This window comes from Pelecanus crispus, chromosome 2 (genome assembly GCF_030463565.1).
Source record: "Pelecanus crispus isolate bPelCri1 chromosome 2, bPelCri1.pri, whole genome shotgun sequence".
Classification (NCBI taxonomy): Eukaryota; Metazoa; Chordata; class Aves; order Pelecaniformes; family Pelecanidae; genus Pelecanus; species Pelecanus crispus.
Genome location: NC_134644.1, coordinates 26,105,602 through 26,128,564, shown reverse-complemented (window position 1 = coordinate 26,128,564; position 22,963 = coordinate 26,105,602). Strand labels below are relative to the sequence as shown.

At 37.9% G+C, this 22,963-nt stretch overlaps 1 protein-coding gene across 3 annotated transcripts in view; it reads right to left on the bottom strand.

The window, feature by feature from the left end:
• CDK14 (cyclin dependent kinase 14) overlaps window positions 1-22,963 on the bottom strand; it is a 258,581-nt gene that overhangs the window by 58,221 nt on the left and 177,397 nt on the right. For all 3 annotated transcript variants that reach the window (XM_075705351.1, XM_075705350.1, XM_075705349.1), the window contains 2 exons: window positions 15,541-15,661; window positions 4,289-4,382 (listed from right to left, as the gene is read on the bottom strand). In XM_075705351.1, the coding sequence (XP_075561466.1) occupies window positions 4,289-4,382; window positions 15,541-15,661 (215 nt within the window). The remainder of the gene's footprint in view (window positions 1-4,288; window positions 4,383-15,540; window positions 15,662-22,963) is intronic.

The following is a 22,963-nucleotide window of genomic DNA, read 5'->3' as shown; positions in this document are numbered from 1 at the left end:
ACCTTCCCACTTAAAAAATTCTCTCCAGAAGAAAAATTAAGATAGGACAAGAAATTCAACTCTGATCTGGTTTGAATCTGTTAAGAACAGCAAGTATAAAAGCACATCCTTATATCAAATTCAGAGCTGTAACCAAGTTGGTACCTCCATTGTGGCTCAGGGTAAGGCATGCACAGGCATACTGCAGGCTTCTCAGTGTAATCAGCATTAACACTCAACTAATTCATGCTGAGCATCACCAGATCCAAGGAGCTGTCAATTCTCCCTGGTACAGGGCTAGCTTGAAGGTATTTGGTGCTGCTTCTACTTCTAGACATAATTAAAGCTTATTTATGATGGCAGATTCTCCTTGATACAGAAAACCTCAAAGTTTGCATCTAGAGAAATGTAGGCTAACAAATGATCAACAGGAATAAACTACTAATAAAGATCTTAGCTACTCCATATCAGAAGCACAAACGATATTTCCCAATTTTGTGTAGTTTTATTTTGATTCAACAGATTCCCTCACATATTTTTTCTATTCCCATGGTTTCAGTGTTCAATGTGTATGTGATCAAAGCTTCATCCTGCCTTGCGCATGTATTACAAGACTAAACAGAAATGCTGAGATCACTGTATCAGATTATTGGTCCATCAGACCACCTTGGAACAAAACCTCAAGCTGCTTGTCTCAGAGAATGGCAAAACAGTTTGCTGGATCTTCTCAGTTGTGCTGGAAATGATGATGACACATCACTAGTTTGATACTTTGAGGCAAAAGACTTGTTAGCTCTTACAGGCTGTAATTACACCTTTCTCTCTTATTTTCTATGATGCAGTTCTACCCAGAAAGTAACCCCAGTTCCAGTATGTAGGAAAAAAGTAGGAGTACAGATGTAATAGTATACTGATTAAACCAAATCACCTCTGCATTAAACACATTTTATTCACTGTTAAACCTCTTTGAAAAAGCAACCTACTTATATGTGTGATTTCCATTTTCTTTGGTAAGTACTGTTTTTTTAAGAGAGATTATTCACACTTTTAAGTATAGGTGGGAGAAACAATTCATATTATCAGATCCAAAGTGTGACAATAACAACTTGCAGCTTGCTCATTCATCAACATCTCTAAGCGCTGGTCCAATTCTGAGAACAGATTCTGGTTTATAAACCCTTGCTATTTTATTGAGGCCTATCGCAGTAATGGAACCTGAGAATGCTTATTATAAACAGCTGCTGTAACAGAAACAGAGAATCAGTGTACATTACCATTTAAAAACCCTCAAATGTTTAAACCAATACAAGTCAGGAAACACAAGCTTAAAGAGAAAAGTTCTTAAACAAAACTGAAAGATCAATCTCTGTTCTTAATCTATTATATACAATCACTTAATTAAGCCATTATTAATCATAAATAAACATCAATCATAATGAGGAAGAAATATATGTGGTGTGCTGGGTTGCATCTACTCTTGCTATGTAGATACGTGAAGAATGCCAATGGTAGAGATATGCAAAAGCATTTAGAGAATCTCTCTTTGACATCCACTTGATAATCACTGGAACAGCATACATACAACATATTTTAATGTCATTTACATAATAATGGGAAATGATACAATAGTAAATCAAACAGCCATTTAAGAATTTTAAACTGTTATTCATATTAAATTTTGTTCACTTTTCCTGATTATTATTTCTTAGCATTTTGTGACTTTCCTACTACAATGTAACTGATTCCCTAAAAGCCTCAAGCTGCAACCTGGACCATTACGTGCTACGGACATGTAGCTATGACTAATAACAATGGCAACAAATATGACACAGGTTACTATACCTTTTGTTGCATGTTGTGTATTTTAGAAGAGGACTGCAGAACAAAAGGATTATTGTGAAGGTGGACTGTACCTTACACCATTTGCAGAAGACTACCCTTTGTTACAAGGAAACCATCACTGTTGGAGGTTGAAAATGTGAACTATGGGAAGATTTTGTATAAAAGTCTTTTATTGTTGATCTGTTTCTTTCACAGCTGTGTAAGTGCTCACTGTGTAGGAGTTAATTGCATTAGTTATCTGGTGTAACAACCTGATTAATTTTGTACTTCAGCGCTATTAACTATCACACTACACATGATTCACTGGAGAATGAACGAATATAACCCTTCGGTTCAAATACAAAACCAAATAAGAATAATCCATCGTTTTATACCTTTCAAATAGATAACAAATTCTTAATGATACCTAGAGTACATTAGGAAGGCACTCACTGAAACTATTTAGCTAAGGCTAACTAGACATTTCCATTAGAAAGCCTAATTAATTGGGATTTAAAAATTAACTCTGATTTACAACGGACCATAAAACTATACAGTCCAAAATTTTATCTTTTTATTTGAAGGTTTGTAGAAGAGCAAATTAAAGAAACAGTATCAATAAATTATCCCTTGTTATTCCAACACTGTTCTCAATATTTTGCAGCTGCAGTTTTAAAACAGAATTTAAAAAAAACTGGCAGGCCTCAAAACTCATCCTGGGGTGCATTTATGTTGGCATTTTAACACACAAATAATTGCAAAGATAGGGAAGAGAAAAGAAAATGGGAATCTACAAAAGGTTTACAAAAGGCATATAAAAATAGGTTTATATGATGTACCTGTCACTATCACTTTTTGCACTGTATCATATGATCTCATATGATACAGTGCAAAAAGCCCCATTAAGCACTGGTTTTTGCTGTTAGATGTCTACTTAATTTCCATAGCAAAAACACTCACTAAGATTTTACCACAACAAATGAGATTAAGCTCCAAAGAGGAATTTATTGTTTTAAAAATTTCATGTTCTATAAATAAGGGGGAAATTTCATCCCAATAAATGAGAAGCATAATAATTTAAGAAAGCAAAACCCTAAAACTGGCCCAGAAGTTGCTAGCTTAAAATACACAAGCTGGCAAACAAACGAAGCAATTGGACATGTCACAGAACTGCTCCTCCTTGTGTACATTGCGGCACAGCTATTTTTCCATAGCACAGAATTTTCAGGGTATTAGCCAAGCAGGCAGAAAAACAAAATATTTGACAGAAAATAAGATATTTTTATATCACAATCAAGTAAGGTCTTGTTTTAGAGATTTTTTTTTTCTGAGTCACTTCTAAGAGCAGTTGCTAAATTCCCTGATGTCCCAACAGAGATATAGTACAAGCAAGCCTGAGTAAAATGAAGAATGTAAATTTTATAAACACATTATGAAGGACTTTCTTTCCCTCCTCATGGGCCAAAAAAGAATCCCAAATAAATCCTCTGCATTTGAAATAAATGGCTACTAACAAAAAACCCTTTAAAAGCAAGGGTATGCTCATGCTTCCCTTCTGAATTTGTGGTCAGAAGCAAAACAGAGATTGCCAGGTTGAGGGAAGAAGCTGCTCTTGCGATACTTTCCCCAATGGCCACCCCACAGTACCAGGAGCCACTTCGGCTACTATCTGGGTGAGCAGTGGATTCCCTGAATAAACCCACTCCACAACAGCACAGCTCCCAGCAGGCATCAGAGTAAATGAAACCCTTTATCGGGGAGTCAAGAAAAGTTGTTCCTAGGCCTTTTGAGAGGGAACTGCCGAACCCAGAGCACAATGGGAGAAAGAGCAAGTTAAAACCCAAACCAAAACAAACAAAAATCCCTACAAACTTGAAAAGAAAAATGTGTAAATGATGGTCTACGCTTGATACAAATTACCTCTTCTTTCACTCCCAATGTGGATGTGTCATCAGTGCCTATGAGCTACCCATATACCCTATGAAGGGCCCAACCAGGCTGCGGAACCAGTAGTCAAGGACTCCTGTTGAACTTGAGTATAAGCAGGATTTCTGATTTCCCATTCTGTTTCTCACCTCATTTCCTACCTTATTTTTCCTTTATATGTCTATGTCACAAAAAATACTTGCCGCTGACATTACAATAGTAGCGTAATATTAATAGAGCACCAACCAGAGTTGATCACTTGCAAAGTGAGGATGACAAACTGGCTGGGTTTCCATTGCCTTGCATTCGGAAAGCTTTTTTCCACAATTGTATAAAAACTTTTCTGTAGATTATTTGAAAAATATTAACTGAAAAAATCAGGATCTGAACTTATTACACAGTCTTCAAGAATATATCAAGTAAACCAGATCTAGCTTGTGGACTAGGCTACTGATACTTGCCTCTATCAGTAATTTAATTCCTGAGACAAAGGAATATGTGAACATTTACTAATCAATCCTTTGTTGTCTTAGGCACATTACTTCAGCAATAAAGAACTCACCAGAAATATCCTTTCAAGTTGATCTTGAATGTCTTTCATTCCTGGAAAAGCAGCGACCCCTTGAATCATTTCTACAAAGATACAACCCACTCCCCTACAGAGGGAAAAAAAAGAGAAAAGAAAGTATGCAACATTAGAAAGACTTCTTACAGACTAAATGGCCAGCAACAGTGCTTTCGTACCCATCACCAGTAATTAAATAATTTTTCTTTTTTTTTTAAATCAATGCCAGGCTGAAGGACAAGCATATGCATTTACTAACACCAATGTATACATATGTATACCTCTCAGGTGTTTTAAGGCAAGTGTAGAGGTAGCTAGAATATGGATGGTAGCTGTTGAGACCAATAAAGGCACAGCAGCTGCTCTCTGTTTGTATCAGTGCTTCCCAAGCAGCATACTCATGCTCCCAAATAAATTCTGGGGATGTGAGAAAGGCAGTGAGAGAGCACCCTTGGGAGAAGCTGAATGGTGATAGCACTATGGCATGGAGGCACACTGGAAGCACTTGGCATGGGAGGAGAATCTGGGAAAAAATGAGTAAAAAGGGCATGTGGCTGCTCACAGCCACTGAACTAAGCTACTGCCCAGATGCGGACGAGGTCTGGGATGGGCTTGCTTGGGCTTTCTTCTCCCCTCTTCTAGCATAAAAGAAGGAAGCTCAAAGCCCATAGCTCTGGGGGGCTGCTGACTCCTTCCCCCAGAAGCTCTGGCTGAGAGGTGCTGCAGTGGGCTGAGCAGCCATGGGCTCCCTCCTCTCCCTGCCGCGACAGCTACTGCATTATGGCTCCTGTTCCTGGTCTCTCACAAAAGGCATTTCACATGAGTCCCCCTCATCCCACTCAGTTAAGCTGCTGGCAGAAGTACTGGGAAATCAGAGGGAAAAAGTATCTGAGTCATACTAACTACAGAACAAAGAATGGACTCTCAAAAGTTGAGGAAATTTTCTGTGACTCTGTAAATCAAATTTCAGATAACCTCTGGACTTCCTGCCTCTGAAAAGCAAAACAAATTACAAACTCCCATTTGCATCTTTTCTGGATGAGAGAGCTCAAGGGCTGCTTGTTACCTCAGCAAAAATAATTTTAAGAGAAAACATCCCCCTTGGCTACCAGCAGGATGCAGAATTTGATTATATATTTTAACTTGTTCAATTACATTTTTCTACATACATTTTTCTACAACTTCCGCATGCGAACACCTACGTATGCTATATAACCATGTCTGTGTAAGTAACCACACAGAAAAACCCCTTCACCCAAAACAAATGCCGATTCAATAACCCAAAATACATACCAAAATGAACCAGGAATTTGCAAAACTAACTACAGTACCACCTCTCCCTGAAATTGAGAGTTGCGTTTCTGTGTCAGAAAATCCCAGCAACAACCTCTAATTTAACTTTGTTTTTAGAAGTAAATTATATGGCATGTAGTAATTACATACCTTTTCATTGCTTATGCATCGTGATGATGCATTCAGCAAGTAGCATTTAATTTTATGGCTATGTGTGCACATATTGGTGAAGAAGTGGTTCTAGAATAAAACACCTTAATGAAAATAGATTGCGTATTTTCATTAAGGCCAGGGCTCAGTATTTATAGATACCACTTAACTAAGACTATTGGCAGACAACCCATGTTTTACTCATCTCTGAAGGCTTTGACCAGTACTGAATAATTAAATAATTTTACGTTCCAGGACAATGAGAGTTGATAGTCAAATTTCTTGAAGAAGTAAATTAAATATACATCACTATTTTCTAATTCTACATCCCAAAGCATAGATATATTAAGCAAAGTTTCTCCTTAGACATTGAAAAGTGGAGGAAAACTTTGGAAAGCACAGTTCTGGTCAAATTTTAGAACAATTCAGATGTTTATAAAAGAGAGGTTAAAATTTATGTTCCATATGCTTCTGCTGTTTTCTGAATGAAGTGAATTGATTAAACTGCCATTCATCATTTAGTCTTGTTAGTGCTTCATTAGGCACAGATAGGCACAATATATCTTAGTCAAATACTTATAAACAGCATCAGGATCTCAGGCAAGGAAAAATTCAAGATTTCAGTCAGAAGCCATTTATTTAAGATGAGAAATAAACCAACTGAATTTAGACTAAAGAAAAGAGGATTAGAGTTCTATTCTTGCAAGCAGAAAACAGGCATTTGATTAAACCAGTGTATCATTTGGGGGCAGGTACTGCTATCTGCAGAGAAACTTCAGTTAGCTGTTTGGATAGAAATGCTGTAAAGGCAACAGGAAGATTTTGCCAAATGTTATATTGTTTCACATGATCTATTTACAAAATTTTCCACTTTTAGTGGGTCTGACACAAGTATGAGCCAAAAATCAAGTAAGAACGCAAACAACACTACTGAAGAAAAATTTCCTGCTTGGAAAGAAGAATCCTATTATGTGTTGTTTTGGACTCTTGTGTAACCTAGTACTCCATTTAGTCACAAGCTGAGAGTGAGAGAGTACTGGAGTTAAATTAACAACTAATACAAAAATCAAAAGGGTATTAAAAACACTGAGGAGAGAAACATAAACAACCTTCAAGGTCTGAGCTTGAGGACTGCTGTTCCCTTTGGCCCACTTGAAACTCAAGCTTATGCTTGGTTTCAAAGGTTATGGTGTTCAGCACATTGAAGAATCCATAGAAAGAGGAGATTAAATGAATACTAAAAAAAAAAGAAAATAACAATAGTAAAAAAAGTATTACATTGAACTGATAGGCAATACCCAGAAAGCCATAATAGCACATAAAGGCTTCGAGATGGCTGGATGCTATTGTAGATATCTTAGCGGTATCAGTGAATTTTGGCTCACAGCAAGTAGAAACTGAGTATATAATAAGTGCACACACATTGAACATGAAAAGAAATAAAGCTTCTACAAGGCCTTCAAATTTAGTCTGTTTTCTGTAGGCCTCACAAATTATTAAACAGGTTAGAGAGATTTTTTGAGCAAAGCAAAAAATTATTTTCGTGCCAGAAGAACTGGTTCATAACGAAAAATTAAAAGAACGACGTCATTCTTGGCTACAAGAAAACACAAGGGACAGGGAGAACGTGATGACTCTGTATTTAAAATTATGCAAAATGAAGGACAGGGAAGAACTGATTAGGATTTTAATGGTTCCCAGAACCGTAGGTAGATCCAAGATAGTATAACTAGAAAAAGCAGAATGCCTTTAGGAAATAAAAATTTTAGGGTGAGTGTTAGAGAAATACACTTAACAATTGTGCTACACCCCAGCCTCACAATGGACTTGAGGCTCCAGTTACAGTCCTGTAAAACCAGACAAGCTGAAACACTTAAGAATATTCTTCAAGGAACAGACTTGCATTAACAGTAGGGTGGATAAGATGTTCTCACAGATCACTCCCATCTCTAGTTTCTATGACACAGAGATTACTTCTTGAAATATGAAATACAACAAATTAACTTGGCTTTAATGTGCATGCATCTCCAAGGGTATGTTATTTATGTATAATTTGTGCACACTCAGCATACAAAGCCATTTTCAGGCAGCACTTGAGAAATAATTTGTGACAAAAGAACTTTAGCCTAACATATTTCAGTGTATTCAATTCAGATTTTCCTACTTAATAGGACTTCTGATTTTGAATAAGCAAGCCAAATGCTGCAACTTCGTTCAGAGATCTTTCCAATGGAACAGCATAGGATAACCTTGCTGTCCTGGTTTCAGCTGGGATAGAGTTAATTTTCTTCCTAGTAGCTGGCATAGTGCTGTGTTTTGGATTTAGTATGAGAATAATGTTGATAACACGCTGATGTTTTAGTTGTGGCTAAGTACTGCTGACCCTAGTCAAGGACTTTTTAGCTTCCCATGCTCTGCCAGGTGCACAAAAAGCTGGGAGGGGGCACAGCCAGGACAGCTGACCCAAACTGACCAAAGGGCTATTCCATACCATATGATGTCATGCTCAGTATAGAAACTGGGGGGGGGGTGGGGGGGGGTGGGGGGGGTGGGCAGCACTGGCCAGGGGGGCAGCGATCGCTGCTCGGGGACTTGGCTGGGCATCGGTCAGTGGGTGGTGAGCAATTGCATTGTCCATCAGTTGTTTTGATCATTATTATTATTATAATTATTATTGTTTTCTCTTCCTCTGCTGTCCTATTAAACTGTTTTTATCTCAACCCACGGGTTTTACTTTTTTTTCCAATTCTCTCCCCCATCTCATAGGGATGGGGGGAGGGTAAGCAAGCGGCTGCATGGTGCTTAGTTGCTGACTGGGGTTAAACCACGACACTTGTGAAGTAAAAGTGACAGCCATTTAATGTTGAAATGGGTGACTTACCCTCTGATGACAAAAAGCGTGACTAAACCTATTGATGTATCGATGAGACCATATGTGGCCATACCATCTACTACGGCTCTTCTATTGTCCTGCTTAATTTTCTGGGACTCTGGCTGTCACCATACAGCCTTATAGGGAGTAAGAGTTAATCGCATAGCTAAATGAGTTACTCTTGCATTTGAATTGACATAGTAAATGAACCTGTAAAAAGGAAGTTGGATGCCTGAGGAAACTGCGTTTTTTCTTCTGCACAGCTTTTATAATTCAAGAGGGCATCCCCTTAAAATTAACTTGCTTACTGTTGGGTTGGGTTTATATTTTTGGTTTGAGAACTCACATTCCTGTCTCTGTGTAACAAAGATCCTTATTGCAACAAGAGAAATCTCCAGCCTATCTGTACTTGAATAGTAAAAAAAAAAAAACAAAAAAACACCCACCATAAAAGCTTTGGTAAGGCAAAATCTATAAAAGATTATTAACGTTGTTTCCTTCAGTTAATATTCTGATTTTTCTTGATGGATCCATAAAAGAGACAGACATTCTGAAATGAGGAGTTGTTTCTAAACCAAGTTTTAGTTCATACTTAAATCAAGACTATAGAAAGCCTACATGCTTACTATATATGTTTTAAACTGTTTAAACTTTGTGCCCTGAACAGATCTGCCTTAGAAGGCAGGCTCAGTGCAGGTGATAACATTCAGGATGTTCTTCACAGTGAAGACCTACACTGGGTCTTCACATAAGGTTTCTATCTGGTCATGAAGCCTGTTTTCAGCATGCAGGATTTGGCTTCAGAGCAGGAAGGCATTTTATGAAAACCAAGTAATTGCTTCCAGCAATCCTCCTGGTGAGATTTCTGAAATTCAGAGGAACAGTAGAATTTTCATTCAAGTTTCCCAAACTACAGGCAGTTTGTACTGTTAAATATATCAGAATTTAAAAAAAAAAAAACAACCCACCAAAACACCCCCAAAACCCCGCACCCCCCTCTCAAAACCCAACTACTTGGTTTTTTATGGATTTGTCACCAGGAGGTAATACTGGAACCTCTACCATAAAATCATGGTAATAAATATGCAACATGTTGGAAGGGCACAGAGATTTTTATTTTGACTGATTTATTCAGGAAAAAAAAGTCACGTCCCTATATGATCCTGCTTATGAACAGAACTACAAAAACAAATTTTGGGGGAAAGGAATGAAAAGTAAGGGACTTTTGCCTCCTTAATTGGCCAAAATCTGATTTAACTCTACAGTGGCACACTGCCAGAATACCCACAGATGCTGAACTTGGTTGGAATTTGTCTTTCATGACCACTCTACTTTGATCTGTGAAAAGTAACATATGATGGGAGATGCAGTCTGATCAAAGAATAGGGGCAGTAAGGCAAACAGAATACAGTTTGCACATGAGAAGTAATGAGTGAAGCAAAATTTCCCTTCCATGATGACAAAGAACAACATTAGAATTTCTGCAGAAAGTAGAGGCAATGAATGAAAAATAATTTACTTGAAAGTAAGATAATTCAAAGTATTTCTTTACAGTCTTGAAGCAATTGTAATTACAAGTGAACAGAGTGCTCATGTTCTTGCCTGTGTCACTGACTACCTAGAAATAAAAGCTCCAGAAATTTGTTTTGTGACACAACCCTCTGTAGCAATGCTCAGTTTCTATATTAAGAAATAGTATATTCATTAAGGATTAAAATGTACATGATCCCTTTTTGCAAGAATCTTTCTATTAGACTCATTTGTTCTGTAAAAGCAGAATCCAAAAAAAGCTCAAGAAAATAATCTTCAAACTTGAGCAACATTTTGCCATGAGATATTTTCCTGTTGAACATGTTCTTCCTGGTTTTCTTTTCTGGATCCAGATACCTTTATAAGGTACTTTCCTGACACACATTAAACATATTTCTAGCAGTGGAAAAGTGATAGTAAATCTGATGTTCCAAATAGATAAAAGTAGTTTTTAGACACGAACTGAAATGCCCTTCCAATAACTACAGACCAAGACAGTTTCCTCACACACAGTGTTTCTATGAATTCGACCCTATGAGAATTTGCCAATCATAAGCTGTTGGTAAAAAATCATAAGCGGTTGGTAAAACTTTTGAAGAACTCACTGACAACGAGAGAAGTTTAATTAACAATACCTTGATAGTTATCACAATATCCTCACCTTAATGTCCAATCCTACAGATTAGCATTTCTTTGGAGTGGAAGTCATAATCACAAAGAACGTCAAGGGCAAAAGAACTAATTTACCCTACGCTGTTTTTTCTCTTGGATCCCAAGCAATATTTCTTCAGGGCGTACTGGGACTCTCAGATTTCTCTCACTGCAAACTGTTTACAGCAGATACAGGATAAAGATGCCTTTGTAATGTCCCCTGTGTAAAAACATAATTTGGTGCACCTGTGTCTAAGACAAGATCCATTTTTACTTAATAAATATCTTAATTACTGTTGTAGGTCTTCATTGGTCAAATATTCATGAAAGCATGCATGGAATTACAGCGAGCACTCAAATCTGCACTCGGAGCAGGCTATGTGTGGAAAGTGGTGTGTTCCTGAAAAATACCATTTATTTTTCTAATAATAGGATAGAAAAACTCCGTATGAAGAGCTTTCCCTAAATTAAGATCAGATTTTAAATCACATATATCAACCCAGATGTTACAAAGTTAAGTAACAGAGATTTAATAAGCAATTTCATAACATTTCACTGGCCTAGTTTTAAGTGATTTCTTCCGCGGCACTAAGCATAGCTGATGTTAGTTAATAAAAGTGAATTTAAAATATATCATGGCCCATAACTTCTTAGGTTACCTGAACTGTGACTAAGAGTGTATTTTTTAAAAGCAAAACAACAGGATATGCAAAAAATCGCCAGCTGTTAGCAAACACAGTTTAAAGCCAGCTGCACTTCAAAATAAAACATCCCTAGTGACTTCTTGATGTAAGCAACCCAGATGCAGCAGTACATGCATTACCAGAATCAAAAAGGATTTAATAACCTGTTTAAATTGCTTAATTTACTAATACTATATTCTTTCTGTAAAGAACAAATAGAATGGGTTCATTTGGGGATTTTTTCCCTATGTTTCTGTACTACTTATATATGGGTTTTAGTAATACATAAACGCGTTATGTATTGAAGCTTATTTTCCTTGCATTGACTTTCAAAGGACTGTAAAATTCAAGGATTAGGATGAGCTACACCAGAGGCAATGCAAAGCCATTTTCCTAGCTACTAGTAAGTCCTCATCAAGAGGGAAGAAAAAGGTATATCAAACGTTATCACAACTCTTTGATGCAGTCGTGGGTAGTATAATACATTCACACAATGCTGCTGTATCAAACACTGTCAGCAGTAAATCACAAAGCCCACCGCATTGATTTCCATCACCAGCCTGACACCACTAATGCATGTATGTCTTCATTAATATTATTTTATTGCCAGTGGCTATTTAAAAAAGAATGCAGGAGAATGTAAGATTGCATGTGGATCATTAGCTTTTAGTTACTGTCCTAATGCCCTCCACTGGCAAATGAAGTATAAAAATAGCCGCAGCCTCTGCCACCTGCTTCCCAGCCACTGTCCAGTGGTTAATATTTGGACTCTTTTTTCATGCAGCTGCCCTTCTCCTCAGTAGGAGCCCCACTTTCTGTTCCTTGGGAATCACCATGAAATGTCATTTATCATGGCTATAGCAAAGGCCCCATGTCTGGGTTTTTTTTCCTAAATGGAAGAAACAGCTGTGCTTCCTACCTCAACATTATTTAAATATTTAGTGAAGTGGCTGCTTAGTTTTGTCATCATGTGGTTCATCAATAAGGACACAGGAGAGCACACACTATCTGCCATAAGGACATAATGCCAGTAATTGCATAAAAATGCTAATGCTGCAAACACACTTTTGATAACAAATTACCAAATTATCTTGGAATCTGACGGTAGGTGGGTTTCTCTGCATCTCCCTTCCTCCCACTCTGGGAAGCCACTAAGTGATTTTAATGTAATTATGACCCAGCTACGTACAACTGTTGTATAAATAAAGCCCCAAGCCTGCCTGTGCTCCAGCAGATCTCACTGTTAGATGCACCAAATAAGCATGAGTGACCTTAACGTACAACTACACCTCTTGCAATCAAACTGGAAGCACTGTCTCAGATAACCCAGCAAACCACAGAAGTAAAAACCTAAAGCTCTTCTGTCACACGCAATATACATTTCCTCTAATCTGATTTCTGATGTGGCAGTAGCTGAGCCTCTACATAAATCCCTGCCATGTGAAAGACTGTATTACTAGGGCTTTTTTCTAAGCTTTTCATAGTTCTCCAGTTTGTACAGGGCAGCAAAAATTTTGTAAGGGCTACAAATCTAGTACAAGAGCAGTATGACCTCACTTTTAATTTGAAACAGAACTCACCACCTCCATCCCTGAGTACCTGGATCTTTTTTAGACCCATATGAAATGCTCTGTGCAAGAGGACATCATTTATTGATATAATTGAAGATGTAATTATTGTGTTCTTCCCCAATACTCTTGCATCATTTTTGTCAGGAAACAAAATAATGACCTAGATTGGTGAAGCGGCACTTTGAGTCCTTCCTTGATCTTCCCTGCTGTCCATGTAATTTGAATATAAACATATGATTATGAAGGAAATGCTAAGACTGCATTTATAGTACGTTTAAAATGCTTCTATTAGCTGCATGGCTTAATTTGATCTCTATCACAGTATCACCTCATAGTTTGACTGGATTTTTTAATAGGTCTTTTAGTGAAATCATTATAGAATTTTAACAGATCTATTTTTGACAAGCTATTGAACTTTTGAGTGAACCATTTTTCTTTGTGGAAAAAGTTTCAGTGAGAATCAAAAATGTTTTAAAATCCTTTCTTCAGTTTAAAAAAACCAAAACAAAACAACCTCCTTCATTTCAAAGTGCAATAATTTTTTTAATTGGTAAATTAAAAAAAAAAAAAATCGAACGTCTCTTCTGACTAAAAAAGCATTTCAGAGGACTCTTCAGCAGTTTATTAAAGCATTTAAAATTTTTTTTAGTCATTTCCATATATTTTCTCATTCTCTTTGTACTTCACAAATTGAGACATGTAGGTACACATGTACACAAAGATGTGGGACTCAAGAACTGGACACATGTAGACTGTAGTATAAGATGATGAGCAGAAAAAAATATTTATGTCTCCCAGCTACTTCCATCATCTGGTGCAGTTGTCCTGCCTCTCCCCAAGCAAGCTGAGCTTCTTGCTGAGAGTGTCAGAGGTGTATCTTGGAAAAGAGGTGATTGCAAAACATCAGAAGCAGATGGGATGCAGAGATTGCATACAGTTTGTAAAGACACAAGGTTGAATCTGATCTTTGGGAAAACAGGACAGTTTTAGGATAGATGAGAAGCTGAGATGCAGGGGTGAATTATTTTAGATCTGCGAGATGGAGAATGGTTTGAAGAAAACCAGACAAATACAGAAGACGCTGCCTTTACCTGTCTGGTGTAGTTGCAACATCGCAAAGCTCACATTTGGAGAAGTTTGTTCACCGTCCCTTTCCTGCCTCTTGGTTCACCTACCTTTACAGCTCAAGGAACTACAGCAGCCAGAGGCCCAGTTATATTAAACATTTTAGATATTCGAGTATTTATACTCCGTAACCCCTTCAAATGAAACAATCCTGCAGCTTCCAACTCCTGCCCCCAGGAGTCAAGACTTAACAATGCTACAGGGAAAAACTAGACGAGATTTTTGGGAAAATGCAGCTTTTCATCCTACATTCTCTGATCTCAGCGACAGGACTAAAAACAACTTAGTCATGCTTAGTTCCCTTCCTCAGCAAAAAAATATTCCTGCTAGGTCATCAGTTTCAGTACTATGCTGCAAGATTACCTTGACAAATATTATTCACCCACCGTATGAAAACATAAGGTTCTTTTAACCTTATCTTACAGTTACCTCTAGATTTTAACATAATCGTAATTCTAAATTTAGGTTGCCTGTGTTAAAGAAAGATATTTCAGCAAACAAAAGAAATCATTATATGTTTCTGAAACTTGCTCAGTATTTTTTTTTCTCAAATGAAATGAGCTGTATAGATTTAAAAAGTCAAATACACATTAAAGAAAAAAAAAAAAAAGTCTTCCAGAGCATGAGACTTTCTTTGTAAGGAAAAATTTCTTTTTTCTACATTTCTGTTTCTTGAATCAACATGCATTGCTTCCACTAACACAGTTGAAGCTCTTACTAATTACAGAATTTGTACAGATTACAGAGATCCTGTGACCTCAAAACCAACAGGATAAACGAAAAACCTCCACCTTGGTTTCTAACAGTCAAAAAACCCAAACACCTTCTTTGTTCAACACAAGACTAAATGATGTTATCAAAGGTGCTATATATTGTCCACATCAAACTGCCCTTTCAAATCTGCAGGTCTAAATAAAATCTGTAGGTTTCAAAGAAAACTATTCAGTGATGTGTCACACACTGATTTACAGCTAACAAGCACAGTAGATTAAGAACTGAGGCTGTATCCTCACACACAGAGAATCCTGGTTTTGTCCTTGCTACAGCTGGACAAGGTGAAAGTCTATGTTCCACAAAACAAGTACCGTATCATACCAAAGTACCACATTAAGACTACAAAAGTCAAGCAAAAACTCAGTCTCTTGCAAAGCACCAATGGCTCTTCTAGTGGTGTGTCAACAGCCAGTACCAGCTGTCAGCTGGTGGGGTGGCAGGGGGGACTCCTTTAGGGAGATACTGAGTGAACCACACAGATGACTACACACAAGCTTTTTAACCTGTACCACTAATCTCGCTACATATTTGTTTTATACGTCTAAAAAAATCAGAGCTAAAGCACCTACATAGAGCCTTGTGTAAGGATTCTATACTTACCACATGTCAAGGCAAGTAGAATATTCTGTTGATCCCAGAAGGACATCTGGAGGCCTGTACCATAGGGTTACCACTTCATTGGAATATGTATGGCTGGGAACCGATTTAGCTCTTGCAAGACCTGTGGGGTAAATACAAATCAATTAATTCAAACGAAACAAATAAATAGTTTGCTGTATAGTTATGATATATGAGCACACATCACATAACACGACGGCATGTTGCAAGCGTATTTTTCTTCTAGTATTGCAATAAGTTACTTAATGAAAGAACATGGTAGCATCTATCATTTAGTACCTGGTTAAACAGAGCTGTGAATATTATGAAGGAATAATAAAATATGCTTTTCATAATGACAACCACAGGCCCAGGAGAGATGCAAAGAGACATTGTGGTATACCTAAATGAAAGACAAATAAACAAAGGTTTTCGTTTCCATTAACTGCTCATCCTTAGGCATCAACAGTCTTTCCTTTGAATATTATTTAGAAAAAGGAAATGAAAAGGAAACTCCCGGACAAACAGTGCCACAGATGAGATCTGTTTTTTTAGGGGAACCTAAGGAAACCTTCCACAGTTTACACCGCAAACCCCAGCCTGCTTATTCAAGTTTATATTTGAAAGCAGTAGACACACTTACACACTACCATTCAAATAAATATTAATATTGCAGTAATATATCAGAAAATGTGTGCAGAATGCTTCCCTCTCAACAAGTGTATATCGGCAGTGCACCAATCTCAGAAGCAGAAATTATTTCAATGAAATCTGTGGCCTGCTAAAGATGCACTATTTACAATAATTGTCTTTTAAGCTTGTCAGTCATTTAAAATAATGCACATTACTACACAACCATAATCTATCTCATGTAAAATTGGAAAGATTTTAGGAGAGACCCTCTTATGCTAAAAACAGCAGTAGAGAGCGTACTTTTCTAATGGTTCTCTGACAGAAGCCTCTCTTCTCCAGGAAATGGAAAAGGATTTTCAGCGCTATGGTGACTGTTCCCATCATGGGCCTGCAAACACCTTCTACAAATAATCTGCTCCTAGTTTCTGCCTTGAGACCATCCACTCCCTTGCTGGGAACACGGGACAGGCACAAGTAATGGAAATCAGGAGAATGCACTACTGGGGGGTTTTGTGTCTTCCTAAACAAAGAACTACCAATTTCCCTTCTGTAAAACAAACGAAATTACTAAAACAGAAGGTCACATCTTACCCCTTACAGAAACCAAAAAGCAAAATCATACACTCAGAAAGAAATATGCAACATGAGAATTCACGTAAGAGTGCAGATGAGAGTCCTTTGCACCTTTATTCTTAATACACTGAAGAAGCTATTTAAGAACAGTTAATCTCAGTGAATATATCTCCATAGTAATGATGGCAAATCTTGCCAGTAGATTGCATTATCAGCTGATTATAGCAATTAGACCACTGCAGGAGAATAATTCAACTTGTATGCCAGAATTTCTTCTAAAAAAAATTATGTTTCAAATATGAATAACCTTTTTTTTTTTTTTAAGTTTTCAGACCTCCATGTCTTTTATGTTTGTACACCTGACCACCAGCTTCACAAATAACTTGGCTCACACAGACAACTCAGGATTGGCCAGGTACAGCCCCAAAGAGGCCAGAGGAGAGGTCACATTACACACGCTTCAGTGCCTCCACCTCCAGATTAATGTTCTTGCTTCTAGGAGATCAGAAACCACCAAATGCTCTAACTGGTGAGTAGTTCTTATGCCTAGCCCAGAGAAACATTAATGAGTCTGAGTTTCTGAGCACCTGTATCCCATTGTGACTAAACTCAAACAGTAGTCCCTGAATTTGTGGATATGGACCTACTATTATTAAGCTAAATAAAAATTATGAAAGGATTTGAGAAGCCTGGATGGTGAATGCCTCCATCTCTTTGCCTGTCTGAGCCCCTCTTTAGTCTTACCTGAGGAAGACTGAATTTGGTTGCAAACGATTTCCTTTCTAATCTTCTACCTAGCTTTGATAGGATAAAAGGCATAGGCAGGCAGGGAAAAGGCATTTTTAAGAAGCCAGCAACATCATGTGATTTGGGGACAACTGTCAAAAAATCTTTAGAGCTTGTGGGGTGAAAAATGAACTCAGGTCTCCATGATGCAGTTTTTGATCCACACACTCAAGAAATCTCCTACGTAGGGAGGAATGAGTACCCAACTTCCCATACCAGAAATCATACTGCAAATAATACAATATCCATGCTTGCCTGCCAGTTTCTGCCACTTTACTGGCTAGGATGGAGCTTTGCAAGCGCTATAGTCAGCCCAAGCACACCTTTCCTCCTCTTGTGCGACTGTTCAGCATTGAACTAGTCCTCCCATCCTGCTGGGACTGCCGCCCATCCTGTTTCCTCAGCCCACTGCTTCTAGCTCTCCTCCACCTCTAATCCATGCCAGGTTAACTGAAATCCACCCGATTTTCAAAGGATGGCCCTATTGGGCTAATCCAAGCCTGTTGGACAACTAAATGTTTTTCTTTAATCTGCTCTTCACTCCCAAAACACCATGAAAGCCTCATTTGAGGGTAGCTGCTACATCGGGTTTCTCAGTTATAAGAGGATCATTACTGGAATGGAGAAAGTTATAAACAAAATCTTAATTTGTAAAAGCAAGTTGAGGCCGTATATTGGCATCAGACAGCATCACCGCGTTTAAGAGGTTTATGGGTACAGGCCATATGTTTTAAGTTGTGGCCAACTGTTTCCTAGTTAGGCAGATACACTACTTTGGAAACTAAATGGCCCAATGGAAAGCAGGAGTGAACAACTGAGGGAAGTACTCACAAAGGCTAAAATTTGGCAGAGGAAAATTTGGCACAGTCCCACTGTTCAGTCAATCGCTCCGCCTGTACAGAACTGAAAGGACCTGAATTAGGCTAATGCCTCGGAGGAGCTGCTTTCTCTCAGGAAGGGAGCAAAGTTTGCTTTTTCTGAATAACGCTCTGCATAAAGAAGGCATTTGCAATTACGAACACTTTCACTTAAGACTCATAATGAATGCAAATGTGTCTCATCACACTTAAGGCATGAAAAAATATCCTCATCTTTCAGATATATTTACAGTTTAAGAAGAATGCTATCAAAATATATGTGAAACACTAACAAGATACTGCATTTCTTGTTTTGATGCTCCAGATGCAAATACATGACAGTTACCAGGGTTCTTTTTTTCAGATATCCTTCTGCAAGAAAATTTGTTACGTATTTTATACCCTTTTGCACATCCAAATATGCTTACTCATGCAAAATTTATTTAACCACATCCTTCAACTGAAAGAAAACTGAAGGGTAGGATTAATTAGCACAGCATGCTCGATCACTTTCTTTAAGGGTTCCCTGTCTGTTTCCATGGTTACACTACAGGAAGAGCGACAATCTCGTTTTAAAAAGACAGAGCTTATGGGGGATCATCAAAACTTCAAACCTTAACAGCCAGTGTGCATAAAAGCCAAAAGGTAAATGGAGAGATCACCAGGTGAGTACCCAATATTTACATATTGCTGCTTGAGCACTTTTCTGCCTGGGAAGGTGGAGGGAGGACTTCCTGACAAGCAGTGAACTCCCCTCCAGTTTCTGTGTCTTCCAAAAGATAAAAGGTCAACACGTGTCCTGCTGTTGCAGCCTTATTTTGAGAGAAGGAAGCCAAGCATAAGGCCCAGTTATTAAAAGTCAGTTACGTCAGACCCACTGGGGAACTTGTGTGTAATTATGGGAAGAACAGACACTGTTTAATGTTCTCCAGGCACTTACTTCTATGGCCATTATTTATCCAAACTGAAAGAAGAAACTGTTCCGATGCATTACACACTGCAAGGCTTGCACAACAGCATCTACCAGCGCTGTGACACAAACCACAACTTTCTTTCAACTCATTCATTAAACAACAGCTCAGGACACCCTGTAATGCCCTGTATTTAAAATACAGAGTGAATGATCTATGCCTAGGTATGTATATGTTTTTAACACACAAAACCTCCTGCTGCCTCCTACTCTGCATTTAAAAAAAAAAAAAAGTAAGAAGAAATTTCCTTTCTTGGTGAATACAATTTTCTCTGCTTCATCTGGCTTTATCTTTTATCTCAGACTCAGAGGCTGTATCTGATTTTACCTAGCATCAGTTATTGACAAAACACATCGCACTGATTTATCACTGTAATTTTAAAATTATATTTGGCTTTTACAAGAGGCTGTAGCTATATTCAGACTCGAGACCTATTCAATACACACACCTTTGGCTATACGAGCACAAATATTACTATTTGATATCTCTTTAGCTGCAGGAGAGCTTTCTAGTCAAGTTCATATGACAATCAGGAAGCCTTTGTTCACAGTGAATATGATTCTGCAAATGAGGAAACCAGTCACGTCTGCAAAAACAAGGGCTTGCCAACCACGTGCATGGTTTCCCTTTCCATATACCTTAAGTGTGTTGAGCTGTTTACTATTTTCATTCAGATATATCAAAAAGGGCTCTAGCAAGGCATACTGAAAAAAAAGGGGGTTTTGCTGCTCTTTTTCCTTGATTCAGATTCTCTTCATGCTTCCTTTTTTTAGCCTCCTGTTCCGTTCAACAATTACCTAGAGTTTGAGGTAAATGGCTTATAAAACCATAACTATGATTCAGTAACAATATTAAAATATTGTTAATATATTCTATTGTAGATCATGAACTCTCAGCTTCACTTAAGCTATTTACTCAGCCACTTGTTTTCCAACAGAAGTATATTTATTCAGTGAATACCTGAACGACAACAAAACAGAAGTAAAATGGGTGGAAGCACTGACACTGCTTCAATGAAGCAGTCAGCTCCCTAACCCAGAAATCAGTTCTCAGCAATCAAAAGCGTCCTGCAGCCTTTAGGTCCCTCTGCTGTTTACCTGAAAGCATCCATCTCTAAGATGCAGCTTTACCAGAGCATCCAAGTTAAATTCCTTTCAAATAAGATAAATGACCTACAATATCCTATGTCCAAGTCCTAATATAGCCACTAGATTATGGTAGTGCTGTTCATTTATAAAAGTTACCCACTATCAGGGAGAGCCTAATTAGGTTCCCAAAATGCACTTGAGCAATGACTGGTCTTCCAAACTGGAGTGCAGGAGTCTGTCTTCAAGAGACAGGGAGCAATAAGTAAGGCAAAAGGCATGTGTGCCTCTCAGCCTGTCTGGTTTTTCCAGCTGTATCAGTTGTTCTAATAAAAGATTATTTTTCCTTGCAAACCTTATCTCATGTATGTCTTCAGACAATCACTTACAGTAACGCAGATGATAATTATTCTGGTCTGTGAGTGGGACTCAACTGTCAATTTGACAAACACAAGTTACAGAAAGGGGAGACAGAGAAATACTTTTTATGCTACCAGAAAGATTGACTCTAGACCTTGTGAAAAGTGTTTTTCTTTTTTCAACAACTCCAGCAACATGTCTTTCGTCATCACCTCTTTCCTCTGCCTCCTGAGCCACCCAAAAGATCGCAGGCAGTGGAAAAGTGGGATATGAGAAAGAGCTCAGCTGTTGGTTGTATATTAAAAGATCACTTTGATTAATTTGACTGAAAGCCACCCTAGCTACAAAGCTGTTTATTTCCCTGCTTTAAAACCCGTATAAAAAATTTCTGAAATTTCTTGAAAAAGCCCACTGATGCTGAACATGTACCATGACTGCCAAATTCATTGTCTATTAGCAGAAAGAAACACACTAAAAATTTGGTTCCAATCAAAAAGTGGTACGGAAGTGCAAAAGAAATATACATTCCATTTTCGACACTGGGAAAATATATCTATTCCCATGGCCTTCTGGGTCAGCATGAATATATTCAAACTGCCTCTGCTATTCTGGAAGCAGAAAAATAACAGTGTGGGCAGGAAAAAAAAAGAAACAATCTGCACCAACCCTGTAAACATTCACACAGGCACAAAAGCTAACAGAACTCAAAGATGGCAAGCAATTTCACATCAAAGATAACTTCTGCATTACTGAAAAGACTTGGATTCATTATGGATATGGTATACGTGCCCACTACCTTAACAGTTGACTGATTTAAATCTTGCTTTCCAGATTCTAGATTTTTACCTAATGATCCTCAGTTTGTTGTCTCACAAAAAAACCCCAAACAAACAAAAAAAACCAACCCAACAAACCCAACCATGTGAAGATGATGTCCTCTACTCCTAACAACGTCCCAGCATGAACACACCACTTTGCTAATAAGGCTGTAAGTGAAAATGTCAGAAAATGTCAGAATTACTCATTCCACGGTGAAGTTATTGCATTTGAAGCAAAGAGTAACAATGGTTTTAAATTGGGAAGATCTGCAGAACGCGGGGAGGAAGTTCTAGAAAGGATAAACAGGCAGAAAATAATTCTTCACTGAAAATGAGAGGTAATGCATCTCAGGATATTTTCATATTCCCTGAGAAAAGACAGAAAACTGGGAAGCAGTTATGAATGAATGAGCCCAGGACTGGACAATGATTTGAGTTTAGAAGAGAACAGTAATAATAATAAAAAAAATTATATGGGGACTTTAAGACATATGAGCAATGAACTTCCTGAAGACAAGAAAGGCAACAGACCACTTTCCTACAGTTTTGAGGTATATATGTTTCACTGTCATTAGGATTTTCCCCTAACAAACCAAAGGAATTCAGAAAAGAAAAAATAAAGTGATCCAGGGGAAAAGTGTTTTTTGGAGACAAACCAAGAGCTATGGATGTCCAATTTGGTGAAGTATATTAGTCCATCAAGCACTGACCACAGAAATTAACAACTCACTGCAGGTTACTGTGTATGAAGTTAACAATTTACCGTGATCCCTATCTGCACAACTAAAAACAGAACCATTTTTGGATGACTCCCTCTGAGGTTCAAGTAAAAGTGAACCAACCCTTATCAACTGGTACCTTGATAACTTATCACTTGATAGAAGTGCAGTAGGTACTTGACATATTGCATGAGACAGGCTAAATACGACATACCGGTAAAGAAATAAATATGCTTGCTCTGTGCTGTGCAAGACTTATCTTTTTTAGAAAATCCTCATGTAGACAAACCGCCTCCCCCTTTGTTTTGGTGCTAAGAGGACTGAACACATACCAGACTCAAGCCCACTGTACACAGGGCAGCAGTACCATTTAAATCCTTCTTGTTTAGAGTTGTATTAAATCTGACAGCTGAAGAACTGTTAAATAAGCACAATTTGGTGTTACTGTAGTGATTCAGAGTCATCCAAACAGAAACACAACAGCTAAGTTTCACCGAGAGTTTTATATTCAAACATCTAATCCCAGTTGTTTACACTCAGGTAATTTTGTTTCTTAACTGACCATACAACACTGGCAGTGACAAGGTATTGCCACAGCAAAAACATACCACACTCTCCACCTAT